The 25,968-nt window shown below is 40.9% G+C and overlaps 2 protein-coding genes across 3 annotated transcripts; one reads left to right on the top strand and one right to left on the bottom strand.

The window, feature by feature from the left end:
- The first annotated feature begins 377 nt into the window (after window positions 1-377).
- Window positions 378-17,086, top strand: ttc33 (tetratricopeptide repeat domain 33). Of its 2 annotated transcripts, none has more exons than XM_071523343.1 (5): window positions 378-440; window positions 1,762-1,986; window positions 8,603-8,684; window positions 13,132-13,263; window positions 16,352-17,086. In XM_071523343.1, exons 2-5 carry the CDS (start codon window positions 1,763-1,765, stop codon window positions 16,724-16,726), a joined length of 813 nt encoding a protein of 270 aa, XP_071379444.1. In that variant the 5' UTR covers window positions 378-440; window position 1,762; the 3' UTR covers window positions 16,727-17,086. The 2 variants fall into 2 exon arrangements, with proteins under 2 accessions (XP_071379444.1, XP_071379445.1); XM_071523344.1 differs by lacking the exon at window positions 378-440 and adding an exon at window positions 584-602.
- Window positions 17,087-19,635: 2,549 nt separating this feature from the next.
- Window positions 19,636-25,235, bottom strand: ptger4b (prostaglandin E receptor 4 (subtype EP4) b). The gene is made up of 2 exons (XM_071523319.1): window positions 24,113-25,235; window positions 19,636-22,972 (listed from the first exon to the last, which is right to left on the bottom strand). The coding sequence occupies exons 1-2, from the start codon at window positions 24,977-24,979 to the stop codon at window positions 22,364-22,366; spliced, it is 1,476 nt and encodes a 491-aa protein (XP_071379420.1). The 5' UTR covers window positions 24,980-25,235; the 3' UTR covers window positions 19,636-22,363.
- Window positions 25,236-25,968: the final 733 nt, after the last annotated feature.

Here is a 25,968-nt window from a genome sequence, read left to right as displayed (position 1 = left end):
ATGTGAGCTGAATGTAAAAACAGCAGCAACAGATAAAACCTTAGTGTGCTACGCTGCCACACGAACTTCTGATTGAGATCGCGTTGTGCCACATCAAAAAAGATCGGGTCATTTAACTGAGGAAGAGTTTAAGGTAACTATATCTATCCATTTACTTGTCTATTAGTTTTTTGTTTGTTTGGTTGATTGATTTGTCTAAAAACGCGTGAATTTTCGGTTTCAAATAATATACAGTATGCTCATCACACAAAAAGATCAGAACAAGAAAGAAAGAAAGAAAAGCCAGGGGTGGAGATTCATACAGATAACTTTTACAGTAAAAGTGTGTGTCTTTAAGGGACGTTGTCGACATTTCCACGGCTTCCGGGTCAGAGAGGTGAAAGGTCACCAAATGGCTACTGGCGTCTGTTTCGCTACAACACGGACAGCTGCAGAAGACTGTGCGTATACCTGCCTGTCTGACCGTGTTTTACTACTCTAAATTAACACTTTTTTTATCGCCATTAAAAGTAGCTGTGTCATTATCAAGTGCAATGTTTTTCGTTATCGATTGTGTCTGAGGTGTCAAGGAGCTTAACGTTACGTAAAGGCTAGCATCCTAGGTTAGCTAACGTTAGCAGAGACGTTATAGCTAGTTGTTACGGGGTAACGCATATAAGGAAGGCATACTAAAACTGTTACGTGCCGTAAAGCTAGAATTACAGACTGGTGAATCTATCTAGGTGTCTGATAGCATGCAGTTGGATAGTTGCATGCAGTTTTCTGATAATTGACAATAAAAGTCTCATCACTGATTGCCCAGTGTAGATTACAGCTCAGCGTGGATTGCTTTCCATACAGTCAATGATCCCTCTGCTTTAAATTAACAGTGCATCATTATATTGTCATGAAAGGCGGCATCATTATCAAATGCATTTTCGTGCTGTACTAGCCTGGTAAGACCATCCTGATCACGTGACCTCACATTCTGTCGTGGAGCGAAACAGAACGTGAGGTCACGTGATCAGGATGGTCTTACCAGGCTGGTGCTGTACCGCTTGAGGCTGAGATGTCTCGAAGTTAGTCAGGAAGGGGTTAACGTTACGTTATAGTTTTTAGGTTATTTCGTGTACTTGACAGGTACACATAAAGCAGCCATAATCAAAATGTACCTTGCTGTAAAGCTAGCAGGCCAGGTTGATGCATAACGTTAATTGCATAGGCCAGTGATTCTCAACCTTTTTTATACCAAGGACTCCTAATTTAGTCTACATTAGAGCCACGCACCCCCATTTGATGAGATCTTGTCTCTCGGACCCAAATCTGAAAAAACTTTTATTGTTTGATATGATTTTGTCCAGAATTCCATGACTATCTGTATTGTAGGTAGAGAGATAATAGTGAAAACTGTGATCAAAATAGTCATTCTTCTACATTCTCTAATTGTGTTAACTTCTTGTAAATGAAATAATGGTGAAGTTTAACAATTCATCAATTTGCTGGGGACCCCCTGGAACCTTCTCAAGTACCCCTGGTGGTCCCCGGACCTCATGTTTAGAACCACTGGCATAGGCTATATCTGGGTGTCGGATAGAATATACTGTAGTTGGATAGCATGCTAAGCAAAAAATAAAATAAATGCTCATAAATGTTAGGGGTCTATATGTGTCCCTTTTCTGATATTTGACAGTGAAAGTGTGTTACCACTGTTACCTCTCTCTCTCTCTCTCTCTCTCTCTCTCTCTCCCTCTCCCTCTCCCTCCCTCCCTCTGCTCCCTACAGGATGGCTTCATTTGGGTGGAAGAGGAAAGTCGGTGAGAAGGTTTCAAAGTCAACAGTGCAGCAGTTTGAGGCTGAGGCAGACAAGGCTGACGCTGTAGCATGTAAGGAAGATGAGGTGGACTGGGTGCATGCGGTCAAGCGGCGGCGGGAGGTCCTGCTGGAAGACTGTGCAGCCAAGAGCAAGAGGCTGAAGGAAGAGGGGGCAGCACTGGCCGAGCAAGGCAGGTAAGGGAAGAAATTTAAGTCGCCTGTTTTCTGTGCTCGGTGTGCACAAGGCTGTGACAGCTTTAGCGCTGTAATCCTAATTCTCACAGCATACAGAGATAACACACACACACAGACAAATCTCAGTCACTGCTCTCTCTTTGAAATTGGTCTTTAAATGCCTGTAAGCAGAGGTATACTGTAATTCTGTATGGCAGTATTGATTCTGTGTGCAAACGTGTGTGCGTGTTTATAGGGTTTTTGTCGATAATGGATACATATTTGCTGTAATATTAATATCAAGTTGAACTGATATCCTGAGATGCTAAATATTGGTTCAGCTATTGTTTTTACAAAAAATACCTTTATTCCCTTAAGGTATTTTTTGTAAGGGGATAAACCTTTGCCACGCCTAAGCTGCCTCCGCTATAGTCAGTACCTGCTTTACAGTAGTCAAGTATTATAATTTGAATCCTTCTATGCACTGCATGCTGGTATCAGTTGTTTTGGTGGACTGCTGCACCGGACAGAAAGGGCTTACTTTCACCTTCGCCTGTTGCCCAGACACATTGTCCAGAGACATTTACTGCCAGAGCCTGTGAATGAATCTGTTCTACAGTGAAGCCTCTGCTGTTCGTCTCCTGAGAAAGGATTCGGTAAAGACAGCCAGGTGCCCTTTCAGGAAATTTACTGTTATCCTCCTTACCATTTTCTCTCCTTCCTTCCAGCTTTTAATCAGTTTTATACCCATGCTTTTGTTAATTATGTGACAGACTGTTAGAATGGAGTAAAGGAGCTTGGCTTTGGCTATAAACAGACACATGTACCATCAGAAATCCTCCAGAGGAGGGCGTCATTGTACAGAACACACAGCTCCGTCTGTAACGCTGCACTGGCTGGGTTATGGAGAGAAACATTCAAGAAATCCAGAATTATTTGAACAGAAATATTTTTTGTTTTTGATCAGGGTCTTTTTATTGTAATTTTTCACATTATATCATAGGTCCGAACAGGTCCAACAGAAAAAGAAAAGGAAACTTAATCGAATCCCCCACCCACCTGGAACAGATATTTTAAAGACATTAACAACTGAAAGCCATCTGAACTTGAGTTTCCCCCTTTGAATTTGATTTAACTGAGTGTTGTAATGCTTTTGCATGAAACTGCAAGGTGAGACGTTTGACTCCAGGTGCAATTCAAAAGCTCAAGAGCTTTATATCTCAAGATTAGAGGTGCTGTGAGTGTAAATGGCATAAAAAAACATTATGTCTTGTGACCCTGAGAGGGGCTGGCCTTTAGTCCAGTCAACTTTTATTCAATGTTAAGGAAAGACATTTTGAAAACATCATGCAAGATGATAATGAAATTGCAGTATACTGTAAGCCTTTCAGGCAGAAGATGCTAACAAGGATATGGCTATAGCAACCTGCACATCTCTTCATCCTATCTATGATAGATAGTCTAGTCTAGGACCTACTGAAGTATACTCATATGGAGGAGGGATGTGCAAAAGTCAGTTTTTTCTAGGTCGACTAGTCGGTCAGTTGTCCGAATGATTAGTCGACTAGTTGGTGTCAAGAAAGGCCTATATTTAAATTAGGCTATAATGTGGATAGGCTTTTTGAGGCAGAATGCTTAGCAATTTCTTCTGGGAACAGGAAATATAAATGATCTTTCTGGTCTGTCTCTTCTGTTGCAGCCTTGGTCTGGTTTGCAATTTCTGCATGATGACAAATTCTACATGAATGATGAAACTTTAATACAGCATATTTAAAATAGCTTTCCACAACCTTTATGAAACTGGTGGGATTAGGCAACTTTGGTGTCATCACAAAAAAAAGGTGAATAGGCTAGGCTGCATGCCACCATGTGTGCCTTTGGATTATAGATTGATGCCTTATTGGCTTATATCAATTTAGTAGACATTAAAACATGAGTAACAAAGTGTAAATTGTACTTGACATGACATACTTTGGTAATCAAAATAAATCACAATTCCATGTCAAGAATGGAAAATAAAAAATCAATAAGCCGAGTCAAATAGTCGATTGTTGACTATTATGGCCCATCCATGATCTGCAGAGTCAACATTATGAATGAATGATGATAAAAAATACAATTATTTTTAAGTGGTAGCCTATGTAGCTGCATTTAAAAATAAAAGACTTGCAGCAACCTGTTGAGTCTCACATGGTGAGACATTGGAAGAACAAACCATCCAGTTGCCTGTATGTAACTTTGTTTTCTATAGACACTGAGAAAATGAAAAAGCTAGGCCTCATTCAGGAACTGTTATTTGATATTTCTTCCATGATAATTGACCTTTTTAGCCAAATCACAATCACTTTGTGAAAACCCTAGTCCAGTAGATGTAATGTTGTTGCCCTCAGTAACTGCCTGTAATTGTGTTTGCGAGTAGAAAGTGGATTCTGCTGCGGAAATGATGTCTTGCTGGTCTATAATGGCTGGTCAGGGGTTTGAGATGGTGTCTGGACACGGATGTCAGCCAGGGCTTTTTCTGCTCTAACCACATTGACCTCTGATGTCAGTCTATCATTACCAAGGTTTAGATGCTCCTGATGTAATTGAAGATCTCCTCCATTACCTGTTTTGTGAACCGATTCCCCCTTGAGTCACCGCTTGGGTAGGTGGCCTATGAGGGTAGGCTACGATTTCCCGTAATGTTTCGCCTGTTTTATTGCATTTCTGTCCTCATGTCAGTGGACATTGTCTTATGTAAAATTATTAGGATTAGGAGTCACAGTTTTATTTTTGTGCACTATATTTCCTTAGGCCCGTGGTCTCACCAGCTACAGTCAACATTTTGGTAACATTTGGCTGGTGTTCATTTCCCACCCTGTCTAAGATTGTGCCCCATGTATGGGACAATTTTATAAGCACTATTTACAGATACCTACACAAATCTTTTTGGCACAGCTACTGTATTTCTTCCTCTCGCCTTTAAACCATGAAACTATCCATCACTGTCATGCAGAGAGGAATGTTAACTGGGTGGAATGACCCCCTGTCATTGAAGAGAACATTTCCACAGCAAAAAAAACGGAATGCTTAATTTATAGGTTTGCATAGATTGCAGATGTAGTTAGCCTATATATTAGTGTGCCCTACTTATTGAATGAGCGTTGACCAAATGTAATTCATATCTAGTTCAACATCAGCCTTTGGAGTTCACATAGATTTGGGTAATATTTGTAATATCCAATATCTTCTAAAGGTCAAAATGTTTGTTTAGGTTTTGTGGTTTAGGCTTATGACTCTGCTCTGGTTTAGTGTTGTTACCATAACTATGTATTGGGGATGTTGACTTCTTTTTTTTTTGTTATGATTTATAGTTTGTTAAACTTTTCAAAACAAAAGTGCAACAGACATATACTCCCATAACTAGAGATGCACCGATTGCAATTTTCTTGGCCGATTCCGATTTCCGATTTTTTAAAAGTCTGACCTGCCGATTCCGATTTTGGCCGATTCCGATTTTCTTTCTAAGAACTATAATTGACAGCACACACAAACATTTTTGTAACTTTTCTTTAATGGAAAATTAAAATTCAATTGTATGTTCATAATAAAACGTTGACTATTAATAACTTACATTTTCTCCAAAACTGCACCAGGTTACAGGACCTTCTCTCACTCTCACTCAAACAAATCTCAAAATAAAAAAGTGCTCCAGGTTACTGGACAGAGCTTTTTTGAACAAATAAAATCCAAATGAAAATGATTTGCAGTATATCCCACTTAATACTTTCCCGAAAGAAAACAGGTGCAACAGATCTATATAACAACACACGGACTATTACTATTATGGACTATTATACAACAGGTAGTTCCGACCAAGCGATCTGATTGGTCAACTAGACATTTAGAACGTGCTCAAATCAGCATGACAGCACACCTAGCTGTGCTCATCACTAAATATTACTCCGCCATATTATCATACAATATATTTAAATATAACGCTAAGCTAACTTTGTTCAGCCTTGATGTTACCAGACGCTCTGCCATCCATCAGCTGTGCCGGTGAGTCGGTGACACGGCGCTACTAGCTTAAAAATACATGTGAAGTTCGCGGAGATAGTAGCTGAATCTGTCAATGGAAAAATTATTTTTTTCAGCAGATATCTTAGTTACAACAAGATTGAGCTAGCAAGGCAGTTTGTGTGATGCGGTCAGGACTGAGGCGCTTGCGCCGAGGTCCGTAAGCATCACGGTAACGCACACCCTCTCGTGTACGTTAATATTGCTTAATTACAGCGGAGTTTTTACCGTTGTCTTAAATTTGACCGGCACAGAATCGGATATATGAGACTGATCGGCCGGTCAGCTGAAAACCGGCCGATTCCGGTCACCGGCCGATCGATCGGTGCATCTCTACCCATAACAGCAAAATACAGAAGTACAACACAAAAAAGAAGGAAAAAAGAAAAGGAAAAAATGAATAAATAAATAAAAAATACCATACCAAAAAACCATATAATATAACAATAATCAGCCGCAGTATATATACTTGCATTTGCACATTTCAGAAACCTACATGGGGATGTTGACTTCTTATGCATAACACTGTCAGATGGTATTACCACAATATGGACACCTTTCAACACTAGACCACAATGCACATATGTTCATTTCCTTTTTTTTTTTTTTTCGTTGCCTGTATGACATAGAAGTGATTGCAGCCTTTCTTTCTTTCTTTTTCTTTCTTTCTTTCTTTTTTCTTTCTTTCTGTGAACCTGTCAGCCTGTCTGTCTCACTGTCTGTCCTTTATCTTACTGATCAGTAGATTTGTGATGTCAGGGGGGAGAGTCCCTTTTTTTAGCTCGTAGGCTTCAAGCTGTACATTGCTTAATTTCCTGACATGCTTTAGCAGTGCCTTTTGCCTCGCCTGTCGTTGTTAAGATTTCCACACTACCCCAGTTCCATTTCCTCACTTGTCTTGTTTGTCCAAGAAGGACAGTGTACAGTTTGCTCTAGTTTGATCCTGGGTCTATTTTTAATCAGAGCATAGTTTTACAACTAATCAGTGTTGGTGTTATTGGTTAATGATCTCACCCCCTGGCTTGAATTACTCTACAGTTCTTCAGGATATCCGTCTCCATAAAACTAGGATGTACACATGACAAGCACATTGATTGTCGAACACAAGATTCATCAGATAATCTTTCCAAGCTCTCTGACTAGGTCAGTTATTTGAAATGAGTCTTCAGTCAATATTGACTTGAGGAGGAGATGGTTGTTAGAGTGAAACAGAGCATAACTGTGTGCTCGCAGTGTGTTAAAAACCCCAGTGTGGGCACAAACCCAAAGAATATTGAACCATCCAAAAAAAAGGTTTGCACGATAGGTCAGTGGCCTTCACTGGTGACAAGTGTTTGAAGTGAGGTTGCAGCGTGACTCACATGTGACTCCTGCCCAAATATATGCAAAATCCTGTTTATTTACCTCTGTGCTTGACTGGGCGGGAGTTGGTAGCCAATCTCAGTGCGTCGCTACAGCTCTCAGACAAGTCACAGACCAAATGACTAAATGGGTTTGATTGCCCAACCTGTGTATTCATCTAAGAGGACCTGCTTGCGTTTGGATGAACTCCTGCTGGAGCCCTGGCTTGCTCTGTGCGGCCACTCTGACAGACAGCTGGAGAGGATTTTAGAGCACACTTACAGCTTTATAGCCTCAGGAGCGAAATGTGTTGGGAGCCAATTCTCCCTTTTCTCACCCAAAATCAGCCAATAGAACAAGACCAGTCAATTTGATTTTGACTGGCTTGTATTAGCACTCTTTTTCTCAATGGAAAAGAAGGAAAAACAAAGGTAGGATGAGTGATGGTAAAAAATTTATTGAAATGTGAATCAGTCAGATTCCACAGAGTTTTCTATTTTTCTCAGCCTTCCAAACATGGAGTGCAAGAATGTAAAGGCATCAGGGCGGCAGCAGTGACCCCTCTATAACAAGCAAATACACATTACCATGGATGAGCTATATGATATCCACTGAACACATATTATATTGATCTCAAGACAGAGACCATGAGACAGGGAGTGTTTAATTTCATGATTTGATGTGATTCTTTTTATGAGTTGTTACTTCACTTCACAGTGTTTGCATGCAACCACAGACTAATAAAAAGGTAAGTGAGGCTATTCAGTGGTGCTAATGTAGAATGTCACCATCCAAGTTATGCTCTTTACCATCCATGCAATGTCAACAAAATTGACTGATTCAAGGTCAAAGCTAAGCCTTGTTTTGCCCTAACATACAGAATTTGTCAATGTTGGGGTCAGTGGTTTAGCAACAGTCTTCATAATATTGCAGCCAGCAGATATTCAAACACTAAATAATCACAATGCTTGGCCAATTATTATCACCTATAGCTCCCCCTCTGAACAATACACCTGTTACAAGCCGAGCCCCATGATCACATAAACAAAAAACTCAACAATCAGATTTGTTAATGCTGCCAGCATATTCTTCATCTATCATCTGGACTGCAGTTTATGTACTCTGTGTGTGTGTGTGTGTGTGTGTGTGTGTGTGTGTGTGTGTGTGTGTGTGTGTGTGTGTGTGTGTGTGTGTGTGTGTGTGTGTGTGTGTGTGTGTGTGTGTGTGTTTTCTGCAGGCACTGGGAGGCCGTCAAGAAGTGGGACGAGGCCATTCAGCTGACTCCAGACGACCCGCTACTGTACGAGATGAAGTCTCAGGTACATTACAGAACAATACTGTACTATTTATCCTCTCTACTCCTCCTCTTCTCTTCCTTTAGCTCCCAGTTCTGGCGTAATATGGGTAAAATTGCCTCTAACCATATGACTGGAACAGAGTGTCTCATGTTTCTCCATTTTCCTGGTGCAGCACAAAGTGTGTCAAAAAAGGCCTACAGATAGAATCCAAAAGCTGCCGTCAGAGTTTGGGTGTATAGTTTTGCGTCTGGGTCTGGGAATATATGTGTCAGGGGTTTTGCGTATTCAGGATGTGCCCTGGAACGCATCGCCGGCACAGATCAGTCACTTGTGGCAACTTGTTTTGAGAGCAGAACGTTTGCAGCTGGAGATTTCAAGATAAACTCTTAACTGAAACTAGTAAGTGAAGTTGAATAAGTTGTTTTGGTGAAGTGTGTGTGTGTGTGTGTGTGTGTGTGTGTGTGTGTGTGTGTGTGTGTGTGTGTGTGTGTGTGTGTGTGTGTGTGTGTGTGTGTGTCGGCCATCATGGTCACCAAGACCCTCTTCCAGCTGCCACATCGGTATGTGTTTAAGTGAGAGAGCACGGTGCTGACTCCACTGAAACTCTTCAGCTTGTTCCCATCAAGTTAGGAGCTTTGGATTTGTTCTGCTTCCTTTCCCTCTGTCTGTCTCTTTCTCTTAGTCTGTTCCTTTCACTTCCTCTTTGTATTACCATATCTGTCTGTCTTGTCTCTTTCTTGTCTTCTATTCTCTCCTCTACCGTTTTTTCTAACACAGGCATCACTGAGAACATGGATAATCCCATTTTCAGATGGGAAAAGTAGGAGATTGAGAGGCAGCTAGATAGCCCTCTGATCCACATTGTCTCTCATTCATTCACTATCTGCTGCACAGTTAAGTCTCTCCTTATAGCCCTAACACACACATTACATTTTTCTGCCTGACATTATCCATTATGGGATATTTGAGAAGGAAATCATTATAGGACCAGACCCGGAAAATCAACACTGCCGCTTCATTTTTGCAACTGCCCAATGTCATGACTGAGTTAGAAGAATGACAGAAACACACGTCTGTTTGTAGGCTGTTCAAAACTACATGTCCTCTCTTCTTATTAGATTATGTACTAATGTGTTTCATTACACATGAATAGCCTGCCTCACCTCTTGTCTGTCGTCAGTCAGATTTCTAGTGTTGGATGCTACTCACATACATTAGGCTGGAGTGGGGCGGGTCTCATCAGATTCCCATCACTGGATTCATCATCACAGATGACGAGGACGGCGAGGCTGACATCGGCTGTTTACTTCCTGTCATCACTTTCTTCCGATTTAACTCAATCAGCTTGTGCGTGATGCGCCCAGCCCCCTGCCTGTCTGTCTGTCTGTCTGTCTGTTAGTGGGTGTTGACTGAACTCTGCTCTGGAAGAAATGAGCTCCATTTGCAAAGCTTTCATCACCTCTTACTAGCCATATGAATGATGTCAAGCTGAAGGAGATCATTGAAGATGCTGTAGATTTACCCTAAGAAAAGTTACATGTTCATCTTCGGCTGACAGTATCGTGGCATAATTTTCTCAGAAATTGATCTCCAGCTGTTTCATAACACATTTCTTATCCCGTTTCTGTTGTGATATGGGATATTTGTCTTTGAAGATCCTTTCAATTTGAAACAAACAGATACTCTGTACTTCAAGTGTGTTACAAACTCTACAGCTCTCAAGCCGTTGTGTTTGTTTAGTGTGGAGATGGACAGATGGGGCACTGGTGGCATATCACCGGAGATCCATGTGTGTCAAGGCCATGATAAAGCTTCTACCAGGATGCTGCTTGTTGAAGTGTCCTGGACACTGACACGGAACAGTCTAGGGTCATTTTGTGTTTGGTGATCTCTCTGGTGAAAAGTGTACATGTGTCAGGGATATGTGAAGAAACAAATTCCTGGGAATTAACGGGAATAAAATGGAAATTATGGGTGTTATTTGCACAGGCTGTATTTACCATGTCAAATGCAGACAGAAACAGAAACCGTTTGCCTTATCATAAGCAGGCATAAATGCAAACCCTTCTAATAGAAATCAATAAAAAATAAAAATCGACAAATTAGTTCTGAGATTAACTTTAATTGAAAACACCAATGCACTGCCATGTACAGAGAGATAGATAGTTTGCTAAGCACTTTGATTAAACAAATTGAAGCAGATTCTCTCTAATGCGTGTGCTGGTGTAGGTGTAGGAATAGTTGACCGCTTGCAGTGCTAGGAGGCAGTTCATGAAGTTTATATGCAGTAAAGTTCTCCTCGTCTGAGGTCACAGATAGACCTCCCACATGACTTTTGGCCTCTTGGGGGCTAGACTGGGCCTTCTTCAGCATTGGAGGAACATTTCTAGATTTGGGTCTGACCACTGGGTCTGGTGAATGCACAAGACTGGATTGAGGAGTGGATGTTCCCACAATGCAATGTGTATTGGGTTGATTAGGCTCAAGGTGTTGACAGGGGTCACTTATAGGGAAAGATATTTGCTGACACACAGCCTGATTGTCCACCAAATCTTTTGCTGGTGGCTCAATACCACCCACTGCCCCTTGTGATTCAAGAACATTGAGACTTAATGGTTCAGGAATAGATTTAGAAACAGGGTCAAAGGGATGAGAAACAAGGTTAGCATTAGTAACAGCTGTTGAGTGATACATTTCTGCTGGTCCTTTAACCATTTCAAGGCTGCTGGGAAACTCATGGTGAAGGGAAGGTGCTCCCTGTTCAATGTGGTGGGAATGTGCTCCCTCTGGTATTTCAGGTAGCTCATCACTTGGACCGTGGGGATAGCTTATGTTCTGTCCCCTGCCCTGAAGTAGTATGCTAATATGTTCCAACAGTTCCTGTCTCTGTTTCCCACGCTTTCCATATTCATCCAGTTTGCTTTTCAGCTATTCCATTTCAGCTGTGTCCTCTTTCTCACTCTCTCTCAGTGAGTCCATCATATCGATCAGACTCTCTCTCTCCATGCAGGATGATCTCCCGGGGCCAGCTGGCTCTGTATTATCTCTTGTATCTTCAGTAAACTTGACATGGGTTTGTGCGGTGGGGTATTCTTCTCGTTCGTTCAGGAAGAATCCTCTTCTCCTTTTCCAGTGGTATTGTCTCCTCCATAAAGCTTAAAGCTCTGTATGCATTCCCTTAAGTCTTAAAGTAGTCAACAGGTTCCGGACCATGAAGCAGATTCTCTCTAATGCGTGTGCTGGTGTAGGTGTAGGAATAGTTGACCGCTTAAGAGCCTCAAATAAAAGAGTTCTTGACAGGGAATGCAATTTAGTTGTCCATTTATTTCCTCCATTCAACTCATGGTTTTCTGCAATATAATCAAAGAAACAAATGCATAAATCAATAATCAATACAATAAATTAAGCTATCCATAAATGAGGTAGAAAATGTAATCAAACATATGGTCACAAACATAATTCGAACAGTAAACTGTCAAGAAGGAAACTCATTGTCAGTCATGAGGGAGGCAGGACTGGAGAGACCTGAGTGCCAGGTCTGTCTGCTCTGAACTGGCAGAGTGTTTGGTCTTCACTTGAGTACACCTGAGCACACCTGGAGTCACTTACTCCAATCAGGGGGGTTATAAGAGGTAAATTGTCTCTAAGCCCTCTAGGGGCAATGTTCCTCAGCAGCACAGAGGGAATTCACAACACAAATCCTTTTAAAACAAAGTTGTACAATAAAAATGAATGTAAATACATGAATTAACACTCCTCAATTAGCATGCTACATCAAGCTACAACCTACCGATCTTGTATGGTAGCAAAAAATTGGCTCATAGAAGGTGTTAACAAGTTTGTCATGTACAAATACATTCATCAATTTTTTCAGAACATTTTCCAGGAATTTACCATTTCGACCCTTCACAACCTTTATATACATGTGTATGGCCTTATGCAGACTTGTTAATGTGAATATGATGCACATTTTCACATCATTCGCTCATACTCTCTTTTCCCCACTGATTCTTATTACTTTTGGGTTTACAGTACATCATATGTTATGTGCACAATGCGGGAAATGATTGGAGAGGGTTTTCTTGGTGAGGCTGTCCATTATTATTTTCTGCAATTGACCTGCAGAAGTCTTTTTGTGATACTCTATTGTTCCCGTAAGGAAAAATATGTCCTTTTGATTGTGTCCTGCCAGCGAGGTCAGAGGTCAGGGTCAGCTACAGAAGCTGCATCTCAGTGTCCTCACAAAATATAATATAGTGATACTTTATTGTGCACATAAAAGGTTGATGTTGGGAATCCCATTTTTTTGTCCTTTTTGAAAGTAACTCCATACTCACCATGAGCACATACAGTCACACACACACACACACACACAGTCACACACACACACACACACACACACACACACATACACACACACACACACACTCAAATAGCCTTTACCCTTTGTGCTGTGTCGGACCTACAGGTGCTGACCACCCTCCAGGAAGTGTTCCCGGCTGTGAAGGCAGCAGAGATGGCAGTGAAGCTCCGCCCCCTCTGGTGGGAGGGCTGGCAGACTCTGGGCCGTGCCCAGCTAAACCTGGGAGAGGTGGACCTGGTGAGTTTGGTTGCTACCGCCTGAACAGACTGTCCCAACAGAGACTCAGTAGTGTTACCTAACTGTTGATGGCATGTCACACAGTGAGTCGCTCATGATGTTCACATGTTCTTTTAGGTGTTTGCAATTGTAATGAACTCTGCCTGTTTTCGTGGTGGATTATAAACCAGTAAGGTGGCAAAGTTTTATTGTTTTTTTGTCCTGAAACCCATTAGGATGTGTCAGTCATTTCTATGGAAGCTTATTTATCTATGCATTTTTTGCCGATTCCCTGCCTCTGAGATGAAGTGCCTCTTTCAAAGCACGCCCAGGGGCCCGGGGCAAGGCGGATTGCTTAAAGTGCCCCAGAACAGGCCAGGACGTGTGCGTGTATGAAACCTGCTGATCATAGCTACACTGCTCACCCATTTAGAGCAGAGCACAGAAAGGGTTGAACTCAGAAACCCGATGGCTAATGGCACTGTGTGTAGATCCCACATGTCCTGGAGCTAGAGAGCTGTCCTCCCCAAAACAACAATGGGAAGTGTTGAAAGTTACTTGAGCTCAAGCTAAGCCAAATATAGACACACCTCCATATATAATGAAGGTATTGGAGAAGGAAGAAAAAAAATGCACATCTATTTTTAGCGAGGCTTGTTCAGTCGAGTCTCAGAACTCTGTGTGCATCAACATGTTTGAGTAGAGCCTGTTTGTGCAAATGTGAGTGCAGTGATTCCCCATTTTCTCTTTTAGAAGTGTCTGTCTATTCTTTTCCCTCCCTTCTTTAATTTCCCCTTCGCTCCCTACTCTAGGGAGATGTGGAAAGTACCTAAATAATATATAGCAGACACATAGCTTGTTATTTTATTGTTTGTCACTTATTTCTGTTTGTTTTTTCTCACTTGTTAAGGGTTAGGGTTACTTGTTAAATGTTGTGAGAATACTTGAAACTGCCATTGACAGCATTGCAGCATGAGGGCTCGATCATTATTAATGAATCTGTTCATTCTTTTTACGCATGATCTGCATCAGCCTGAAGGGACATTTTTGTCTGTTGAAGGATTGCTTTCAAAAGGACGAATCGGTGCCCATTCGGTTTTGTTTATTTATGCTACAGTTTGGGAAAACTGGTAATATCTCACATCGAGTTGAAAGGAATGTTGGCTTGATGTGAGGTGTCCATTAAGAGTTTTATGGAAAGTGATAAAAGAGAGAAACAGCATATGGGAAGGCTCAGTTTTTCACATAGAAACAACCATTAAAAATTTTGGCTGCGTTTAATGAGTCTTTCAATGGCTGATACACTGCATAAATGTTTAAGAAGAAACACTTTCTTGAATGAAGTGACACTGATACCAGTGGTGTGATTCACTTTATTTCAAGATATTTTCACAAGAAATATCTCAAAATATGGAAAACTGAATTGTAAACAAGTGATGTTATCTTGCACCATTGGCTGATTTTTTCCACTTGTTTTTACAACATCTTAAGACTTGATTATAGACTAAATGACTTGTTAAGATGGACATTTTTTGCAGTGTAGTAAAAGTCTTATCTCTGTTAAAGCCATTGTGGTCAAGCACCAAGAAGTGACTAGAGCGGAAATGACCACATCTCCTTTTTACTGGTCATGAAATGCTTCCATGTTTGATGCGTGACACTTCCCTGGCCTGGTTTCAGCTGCAGACTGGCCAGAGGGCTTGGGCTGACATTTGACTGGTTTTCATATAAGGAGTGGCTCACTGCATCACAGAGGACAGGTGCAACTCCTGAGAAGCTAAGCTTTCCTCAATGCTATTAGAGCGTGAAAGAAAGATTAGGGACTTGTCCTCTCATCTGCATCTAGAGTCTTTGGATGGATATCTAATTATCCTAAATTGTAAGGTTCTTTGTGGTAGGATTGCTTATTTCAAGGCTTTCAAAGGTTTTGTCTTCATTGGACTATCATGGTTATTTAATTGATTAGACCTAACAGTCATGTCATTAGCTGCATGATGTGGTAATGTATTGATGAAAATTAGTGTTGAAAGGCCAGCCAAGGCCAATTGGATCACTTTTGTGCCTTGACCCTTGGAGGTAAAGTCAACTGCTCACATATCTCTTTGAGATCACTTATTGATTGGCTCCTTTACCATTTTAACATTCATCTCCCATTACAAGGAGCTTATTTCTCTGTCAGTAAAGTTTGGAATTTGCTTGAGAGATTTCAGACATCTATTTTTAACAGCATCCAGCTCCTTTCGGTTTCTATTAGTGGTGATTTATGAACTAATCAGTCACTATGAGCAGCACTTAGGGGAGGATTAATTTCACAATTTCCCTGGCAGAAAATTGTCATGGTTCAGGATTGACATATGGTCCCATTACCGATCGGAGGATGAAAATTGTATTTCTATTCCGTGAGCTAATAATGTAAAACTCAGTCTACAGATGCACAGTCAGCTGAATGACATTGAAGTCTTCTTAATGAAACGGTAAATCCTCTTGTAATGAGGCATGAATAAGGTTAGGCTTTTTGACATGCTAGTAATAGACTCAGCAGCTCATTCAGCTGCACCAGTGTCAGTGTCATACTATTCATCTGTGAGAATTACAGAGAATACACAAACTTTGGGCTATAACCGTTAAGAGAATACTGTTATAAACTTCTCCTCACTTACAGTTTGAGTGAGTGCTCAGATTCTTTTATGACCCTCTTAACTATTACAGCTACAGCAACAGTTGTCTCTGTGATTTAAACATTCATAAGAGGGTTGAGTGATTTCTAAGAGAAGCATGGAACATTTGGTTTGCCCTGCCAGAGAATTGTGACTCTTTTGTGTTGTTCTCATATATTGTTAATAATAAAAAACACACACAGGAGGACTTTTTTTTTTATTAAAAAAATCTGAAATAGAGAGGTCAATGCATTCCCCAGTTTATCGTATAAAAATCAGATGAAAGATAGGCCAGTATATGGTAAATTTCCCTTTTTATTCATTTTGATGTAGAGATCTCCTGGGAACTATACCAAACCAGAAGTTTTTTCATGGCTTTACATTCTTTATATCAATTCATGTGTGTGTAAATCAATCAACAGTTGAATCCTGTGTGTGTGCTGTGCCTGCAGGCGGTGAGGTCCTTCCAGGTTGCGATCCACCTGTGCCCCTCGGAGCGAACCCTGTGGCAGGAGGACTTGGCGTGGGCAGGGAGGTTGCAGCAGCAGCAGTGGGCCACGCAGGAGAAGAGACGGCAAGAGGAGAAGACCCAAAAACTGATACTGAGCGCCCCCGAGCTGGAGCGGGACTATGACTTTGAGTCGGACGAGGTGCTGGACGCCTGCGTGGCCATGGCCGAGCGACAGACGCGCTACGAGGAGCTGAAGAGGACGGCTGTTGTCGTAGATGCTGATGGGAATATCAAAAACGTGCTGATTGAAGAGGAGGGGTCAGGGGCCGCGGCGTCCTCGTCAAAGGAGCAGCTCGTCAAGGCACGAGGAGTTTGAACTGGGCTCAGGGGATGAGTCGTCGCTCCTGGTTACTTTGTAATTTCAGGGCTGAACGATCTCATTTCTGAAGCTGCTCTTTTTGTGAGCCGTGCTTAAAAACTTGCTTATTCGGAAGCCAGCGTGAAGACCAAGTAAAGGACTGTATGCCAGGTTTTGGCTTAAATGAAACGGTCAAACCTTGCTAGCTCATTAATTCAGAATAGTGATCAAACGTTTGTGTTGAAGCTATTTAGTTACAGTGTAATTTAAATGAATGAATCCTCCGGCCAATCAGAATTGAGTATCCTCCTGTATGAATCTGTATGAATGTTGTGTAACTGTAAATGTATGTATGTATGCTCATCTTCCCTGGATAAATAAAGGTGAAGAAAAATATGCATCCATTTCAAGATTCTTTGTGTTTTGTACAATTTATTTTTCCCTCCAGACTTTTTAAGTTCCATGGTTATCTTGTACCTCTGTGTTTTCTAGAGATAGATTTGGACAGGACAGGTTTTTACCAAGCTGTCCTGAGATTGAACCTGGCACACCCAGATTTGACCATTATGGTGTAGAAATTAAACATGTTCTAACATTCTTAGTGGCTGATTTGTCAAGTGGCCCCTCGGAAAAATCCAAAACACCAAATGCCTTAAGCAAATACAAAATGATATATAATTTCAAAACAGTTTTCTGCACATCAACTTGCTTTGACAGTCGAGCTGCAGTCTGCAACCTGCAGCAATTTTTCATTAAGAGAGAGGCAAAGCGAATGTACACTGCACAGACAATTTTTCTGCCCAAAATTACTGTAATGTACAGTTGCATGGGATTAGTGTTATCAGAGCCTTTAAATATGATCTTAAAAATACAGTACGTAGTTTGCCGTGGAAAGTTTTACAAATAAAGGACACATTTGCTATTCATTCAAATGTAATATGTCTAAGGATAAGAATAATATGCCTCATGGAGTAATTGTAAATAAATGGTTAAAAAGAGCTATTATTCGAATTAATCTAAAGAATAAATGCTAACATGCTGAACAGCACTGGATCGTAATTGATTCAGATCCACTGAGTGGCGGCAGTCCAGAGGGTGGGCCAGTTCAAATACTGCATCAAACATACTATCTGTTTTAATATCAACTTTGGTGTTAGTGGAACAGGAGATTAAATTTTTTTTATTTTTCACAGCTTCACTGCTCAAGCAGTTGGTGCTCTTTGGCTTTATATGAGAGTATAAATATAGAAATAATTGGATTTCTGTAACAGGGGCTCTGGATGTCCCAACAAAACGTTAGCTCTGTGTGAATAAGGCTAAAGACCGGATCTGTCCATATGTGATCAGTCAGCACCCTTAAGAGGTCACGTAAGCATGCAACACTGGTTCATTTTTTTGCTTAAGAGGATGTCCTGACCTGTTTGGAATATGTCAGTCATCAAAAGCACATGCTCAAGAGCAGATGACCAGAGGAAGTCTTCTGGAAACTCCTTGCTCTGGAGCAAACTAGCCTACTCATGATATAGCCAGTAAAGATAAAACCTTTTCAGTTGCATAATGATGCAAGACTGAACAAAATGTACTCCATAACAAGCTGTTTAGAAAAGGCTATGAAAGAGTCAGAAGAAAGGTGAGATATTAAAACATTAACCATGGCCTGAGACAATACGTGAGTCTGATTCGCTGGAGGCTGTCCATTCATTAAGAGATAATACCTGACGACCTTCTCAACCATATTCATTAATTGACAACTTAAGGCAATGTTAAGACAGTAAGGTTTACTACCTTAATATTAGCTTGCTGGCTCATAGGGATTTGAAAACATCTGCTGCCAGGTCATTACAAAGGTTTATCCTCCTTGCTATAGTGAAGTAACATTTCCACTTCATGTGAATGATTCACATGAAATGGAAATATTAATTCACTATGAGATTCACAGTGATTCTCATGTTGATTGTGGGACAGGAGTGATGTTAGTCATTCCAGATGTTAGACAGATCAGATAAGATATTTCTCAGTGTCTCTGAGCTTGGTGGACAAGTCAATTTCCCTCTGTGAGTATTTCTGAGAGTAATTGTGTGTGTGAAATCTGTGATGAAGTGTATCTCATCTCATCTCATCTGATTTCCAGATGCTATAGTGCAAGTACAAAGATTTAATTTTGAATGGCAAAAACCCTAAAAGTGTCCTGACAGTGGCCGTCCTGATAAGATCTGTGTGATATGTTTCAAGTGTAAACATTACTGTCACGTCATTATATCAAAGGTATTTGATAATAACAGCCTCCATTGGCATGAATGCTATCTTGATTTTTCAGTTCAAAATCATTAGATAGGTCATAAACAACCATGATTGTGAGTACAATGGTGATGTTCGCTGCATCAGCATCACTAAATACCAATCATCATTCTACAGTGGCAACAACACTGTGTACAGTCTGAAGTTTCCTTCAGAGTAGAGTTCATAATGAATATTATACAATGGTCAAGCAATCTGATTGGTCAAGTTTAGATTTTATTTCTAAAATTGATACAGATCTCCAAAATAAAGTAATTTATATGTATTTTTTCTGGTATCATTTCATCTCAAAATGATGATTGTAACTGTATTTTTGCTTTGACTTCAAGGTTCTTTTTTGTTTTTCCCATTTCAGAATGCAGTAGTAAAACTGATGAGAGATCATAGATTTCCCATTTTAGCTACCTTACATTAGCTTAGAGTTGAATTTAGACTTTCATAAGCAATAAATGGCTTGACCCCAGCTTATATTACAGAGCTTTTAACTCACTACAGAAGCAGTGTCGCAGATCTGATGTTCTGTTAACTCTTACAAAATCTAGATTACAGACAAAAGAGACAAAAGATGGTGAATTTTGCAGAAAGATCTTTATTAAGCTACAGGCCTTAATGTAGCCAGCATTACGAGTTTTTCCTTTATTATAGCTGATTATTAAAATGTTTGTAACTAAGACAAGCACAATACAAATATAGTTATTATTTTATATCCATCTTGTTCTGGATTCCCTGTGCTAAAAGTCCCATGCTCTTAACTCCATGGCTACTCTGACAGGCAGCAGCTTGAACACTCATTGATTTTTGAGTGGCATCTAATAACCAATTGTTTTCCCAGGCTGCTGGTGGAAGCGGTTCATATGACTAAAACAGGCTATCAGATATAGTGTAATGTTGGCGTTAGCTGCAGAGGTGGTGAAAGAGGAGACAAGTTTCCAAGTAGACTCATTTTTTCTTTGCCCTCTATTAAAACCGTATCACGACTGTTTAGTCATTCCCTCCTGCTGGTCCCACAGGAGACTGGACAGCTGCAACAGACCTCTTCGTCTGAGGTCACGACCCTCTTTAGTGGGAGATCTCTCAGAGAAATGGTTTTTGGCACAGTAGGCTTTGGACATCAGGCACATTGTGTTGCTGGAAATCATTAGATGTGAAGAAACGATTGGCTACAAGAGAAATCTGTAGCCCTGTGAGCAGTGCCATGCCATCTGAACTGAAATGTGTTTTAGCCATCAGCACTAGTAGAGACAGGGGCGGAGATGAGGAGGACAAAAGTGTGCCGTCTTTTCTCAGCAGCAAAATGGCACTGAGAGTGACATGTTGGCTGAGCAATTGTTATTGCAGAGCACTTAATGTCTGAATGCCTGAATTTCACTTAGGTTCTGTTTCAGGTATCTGAGGATCTACATCTGTTTTTACAAGGAAACTGCAACTACTGCATGCCACATTGTATGAATTATACACCCATTCAATGTCATTTAGTAATATTTTCCTTGATAATACTAGGAAATAAACATTTGTTTGAGATGAATTGGACACAATATCTGTTACTTCTTAATGCCTTTGTCTCTGCTTGTTATTTATTTTCCTGGCAATTAGCAAAGATTTCATGAAAAGCATTCCAAAAATCTTAGATCATTTCTGTGCATATTACTCTCAAACAAGTTTAGTTGTTATGATTGATGATAAGTTCACTTCCATCCATTTACCTCCAGTAATCAGTATTGATTTTCATTCCCAGCATCAAAGCAGTTTTGTTCTGGACTGATCGATATTCCATCTACAGCAAAGCCTCACCCAGGTGGTCGTTCAGAACGGCCTCGTTCAGGTTAAATAGGTTTTGCTGACCCAAGACAGTGCTGAGCGAGCGCAAATGCTCTTATACTCCTGATATATCCCTCCTCTTCCTTTTATAGCACACTGTACAAATTATATTCACCATGCATATTTAACTGAATATGATGTCTAAACACAAACATGGTGAAATGAGATTACTATTCTTTTAATCTCTGTAATGTTTTCTAAATCAGTGTTGGATTGTGCAAAGTGGTTGTAACAAGGTTTGTGCCATGACTGGTTAGCAGCTGTGCTGTGCCTCTCAGTTTCAAGAAGAGAAACATGTGCTTAATGTGAATATTGGCTCACTTGTATTTGAATTTTTATTCATGATTTTGGTACAACACAAAGATTGTTCACAAACACTAGACGTTTTAGCGGGTAACAAACGTACTGATACTGGTTGTTGACAGACTTTAACACGGAAATATGAACGTGTTTCATATTTGTATCTTCAGCAACATTTTCATAATGCCATGTTGAACCATGAGATCCATTTCAAGAAGAAAAGGCAAAACATTCATGATGTACCCCTAAATTTAATTTAATTCTTCAATTTCCAATCCCCATTTTAAGGTTCCCAATAAAATCTGATTAGACAAGAGGCAGTGGGAATTAAATTAAGGTCAGCTTATTGATCCTAAAGGGGTAATTGTGTAAATTTGCTAAATTGGAAAATTAACCTGTACTTATAATAACAGATTGCTTTTTGAGGCCTCTTAACGTTGTTCAGTGTCTGTATTGTGAGAAATATCTTATAAGTCACAGTATAGCTGCCTTTCACTATTAAATCCAATTTAAGGGATGATATTGTTGTAGCTTTGTGGTTAAACCTCAGGCAGTTTGGTAGAGCGGCTAACTCAACCAGTATGATCAAATTGTTTGCAAATGTTGAAAAGTACCAATGAACATATTCATCTTGTACCAATTTGAAATGGATAGAAACTATCTGGACCTTCTCACAGAGAAGACAATAAAAGGTATTTTCATTCTTAAAATAAATGAACATTATGGTGGACACAGTTCACATTTTAACATCAACTCTTTACAGTCAAAATACTACAACACAAACATTACTAACAGCCTTGCAGTGGTTTTATGATTCAAAAAGTGCAACAAAAGATCTCTTCCAAAAATGTCATGTTGTTTTCTGTTTTTGTTGATATAATTGCAAATAAACGTAACATCTAAATTTGAGTGTAATTCTACTGCGGTGTGTTTAATGATGGTGGTTTTTGTGGTTGGCTATGACTGAGGAGTAATACATTGATAATGGATATTTAGTTCAGCAATACATCTGTCAAATGTCATTTTTTCAGCAGTCTACTATGGCACACAGATTAGATATCTACAAACTTGATGAATTCTTCAGTCTCCAGACCCTCTCCTGCTATTATCAAGTCTTTGCAGGGTTCTCATCATGTCCTATCTTCTGTCCTGACACAGTCCAAACACTTCTCTGATGAGTTCAATATGGAAATTCGCGCTTTCTCATGTGATTCCTCACAGTCTTGTATAGTCGACCCATTATATGCATTTTTCCTGTATGTTCACAGTCTCATCTGTGAAGGTTACATGTAGAGTCTGGTCCTTGGGACCCACTGGAACCACTTTCAGTGGTGAAGCTTGATCCCTGCCACATGTCCTGCCTGGTGCTGTGGCCTCTAAAACGGCCTGTGAGTTCTCCCTCCGAGGCCCCTCTGCGTCCTGGGGGTCCTGCAGCAGAGATCTCTCTACAGCTGGTGGACTGGAGCCACCCGCTCCCCCTGCTTGGAATGATCCGAGCCTCCCGTCACTTCCCTCAGATTGGTACAGGAAAGTCTGTGACGTGCTCACAATTTCCCTCAGCTCACGTGAGACCAGTGACGGGGAGTCCCGGGACACGATGGAGGAGGAGAGGCGACCGTCAGCACAGCGAAACTGCCCCCTGCTTCCTTGCCCTCGACCACCCATTTTGCAGAATAGACACTTGATTTTCTCCATCAGCTTAAGGACCACTGTCTTTCTGAGCAGGATGTAGATCCACGGGTCCAGGATGGGGTTGACAGAGGCCATGCGGATGGCCAGCAGGTCTGGGTTCCTCTCTATAGGCTCAGCTACCTGGTTTCTGTATAACTGGTTCACAAAGATCCTCAACTGAAAGCAAAGGAGAGAAAACAACAATTCTCAATTATCAATTGATCATATATGAGTTCATGAATTTGTATTGACTACGTTGGAATTATAAGAGCAGTAAAATCTATTGTTTGTTGTTTTTACCTATTCAAACATGGTCACATGGAATGCTCAAATCTAAATAGGCACTAGGCCGCACTGTAACGTTTGTGCAACCACAGCACAGAGGCAATGGCAAGAGGCCAATAAAAACAGTATTACATCTCCTAAAAATCATCCATCACAAGATGGCCTTTGGCTGTTGGGTTTCCCAAGGGTCTAATCAACAGCAGTCTTCTCACGAAGAAGAGTAAGTAGAAGAAGAGTAATTTGTAGTCACAAAAGGGGAGATGACAGAGAGGTCACAGTGGGTGACGGTAGATATTTTCCTGGAATATGGGAGTGAGGTTCTTGGATCACTGACTTTGGCCACATACAGTATATCCGAGAATTTCTGCTTTTCATTCTTCAGTATATTGTCTCTCCTATGGGGATGGATGAGCAAGCATAAGGAAATCTCTCTACAGTCTCCAGTGAACCTTGCTTCCAATGAATAAACTAGTAACGAGAGCTCAGAAGAACCAGGTTGTCAGTTAGTCCTATGTGTTATGTTTCCTATTAGCTCCACTGTGCTATTTTTTTTTATCTGCGCACATGTTGATCCTGTAATCTGCTGAAGTGACGTCATACTAATTAGTCAGCACAGTCTCACTGACGGCGCTGCATCAATGAGACTAGAAAGATCTAAAACATCAGTGCGGTGGCTGGAAGAGAGGATGTATGCACACATACACAGGTGGCATATCATTACCTGCCTTCCCTCTCAGTCTCTGTCTCTCATTTACTTCATGAAGTGAAACAGTGCATGTGGTATAAGGGTGCGTAACTGTTGTCTCTTCCTAATAATTTTAACGAGGTTTCATTTCAATTTGCTATTGCATTCTATTGTATTCTAATTTGTATGTATTCGTATCGATTCAAAGTGAAGTCTGAAAACTTAATTAGTAGTTAGAACTACTCTATCCTCTGATAGTAACAGTTTTACGACCAGGTGACCGGGGCAACACCCACTGCAAAACAGGCACTGGACTGACTGTTCGGTTTATTGTTGCCTATACTCACCACTAAAGGTATAGAGCAGATGAGAACCACAGCAGAGGTAGCTATGAGCAAGATGACCATTTGGATCTCTGCTCCAGCCAAACGTCTGAAACTCCGTCTGCGCCTGAGATCCGCGATGCGCCTCTGGTCCGTGCCCAGAGACGTGCGGCGAATGAAGCGCTTGTGCATCAGGATCAGAGCTCCGCACACCATCACGTTGCATATGACTGTAGCGAGCACAATAAATGAGTTCACACCTGCATACATCAAGTTAAATGTGGCAACTGTTGTGTGGTTATTCTGCCAGTCGATGAAGCACCAGGTCTTCGGGTACTGAAGCTTCACCTGTCCGAGCCCCATGCTGGGCAGCGCGCAAAACACAATGTTGGAAATGTAAATGGCCAAAAGAGTCAGCGCAGCGAGTCTTTGGTTGACGTACTCATTGTAGAAATATGCATGGTTTATGGCCAAGTATCTTTCAACTGACATGGCAAACACGATGCTGAGCTGGACCAAGAAGAAGAAGAGGAGGATGAATCCAGAGTACTGGCACAGTGGCTCTCCCCCAGGCCACGAGCCCTTCATGTAGGTGGCGATGGTGACGGGGCTGGCCAACAGGGAGCCCAGGAGGTCCGTCACTGCGAGACCGCACACTAGTGTGTAAAAAGTCGTCTCCTTCTGCTCCTTTCTTGATATTCGGAGAACCACTATGGCGATGACATTTCCCGCTACCCCGAATATGAACATTATGACCGGGATAGTGGGCGGCTGAAACCTGCCGGTTGTTACCGTGCTGTTCATACCTGCAGCTATTTCTTTCACCCTTTTAAACGAAGCAAATGTCCTCTCCTCAGTTCGGATGTGGTAACCTTTTCCATTTCGGCTCATTCCTCAAGTTCTCCAACAATGCGCAAATCCATATTTTCCTAATTTCCATTTTACGCATGGAATCAAAACTTTATATTCCGCAGATGTCTTGCTGAAAAGGCGCAGATTCCACAGGAGAAAGTAGTTCACTCTGTTTCTTTTGATTTGCCAACGATGCTCTGTCTTGTATGAGCTGCGCTCTACGTTGTTCACATCAAACAGTACTAGTGACAGGGAAGTTTCTTCTTGGGACACTGAGAGCAGCTCCTCCTCCGCAGCCCATTTAGCCAGTGAGCGTGTGAGAAGCAGGCTAATCATATAAGTGCAGCCAAGCACCTATCCACGTTGAGAGCAAACGTCAGAAGCTACGGAACTGTGTACATGGTTACAGTCCTGGTTATGATAAGAACAGAGTAATCTACGATTTAAACTGTGCGTTTTGAAGTTCAGTTCTTATCACAGAATTTACCCAGACTTATCCACACACTGTCTGTAGTTCTGAGGATACTAATTCATTGACTTCATCAATCAGCTTTTCATCGTCATCTCCCACATGACAGAAGATAAATCGTTACTGTTTATTTGTTTAGGTAATAAGTCGTCATTTCTTTGGTATCACAAAACAAGCACCCATACAAATGCTGAATGAAAGTACAAGAAGATGCAGGGCAACATGTAAAACCGTGATAAACAGAGTTATTATTTGTTAATATTTAGATTGATTTTTGTTTTTTTAAGTGAACACATTCATTGGACAAATTCTAATTCTGGGACAAAAATAAGGTGTGAGGTCGCACGAGTTGACACGTTTATTAATCATGAACAAAGGAAATGCAGCAAGATTCATGAATACTGACTAGCCTATATGCGTTATGACTGATTGCTCTCTACAACAGTGTGAAAGGTGCAGACAGCATGCTGCAGGTGGATGTGGCGTCTGCTTCTAATCAATAGGCCTATCCAGATGATTATTTTGCATGCGCAAAGTCATCAATAGGAAACCAATGTTA

Source organism: Centroberyx affinis, unplaced genomic scaffold, assembly GCF_046629955.1.
Source record: "Centroberyx affinis isolate AG114_WGS23_722 - 3 ecotype Tasmania unplaced genomic scaffold, CSIRO-AGI_Caff_v1 ptg001080l_1, whole genome shotgun sequence".
Classification (NCBI taxonomy): domain Eukaryota; kingdom Metazoa; phylum Chordata; class Actinopteri; order Beryciformes; family Berycidae; genus Centroberyx; species Centroberyx affinis.
The sequence above is the reverse complement of the archived record's forward strand: the minus strand, read 5'-3'. Positions and strand labels throughout refer to the sequence as shown.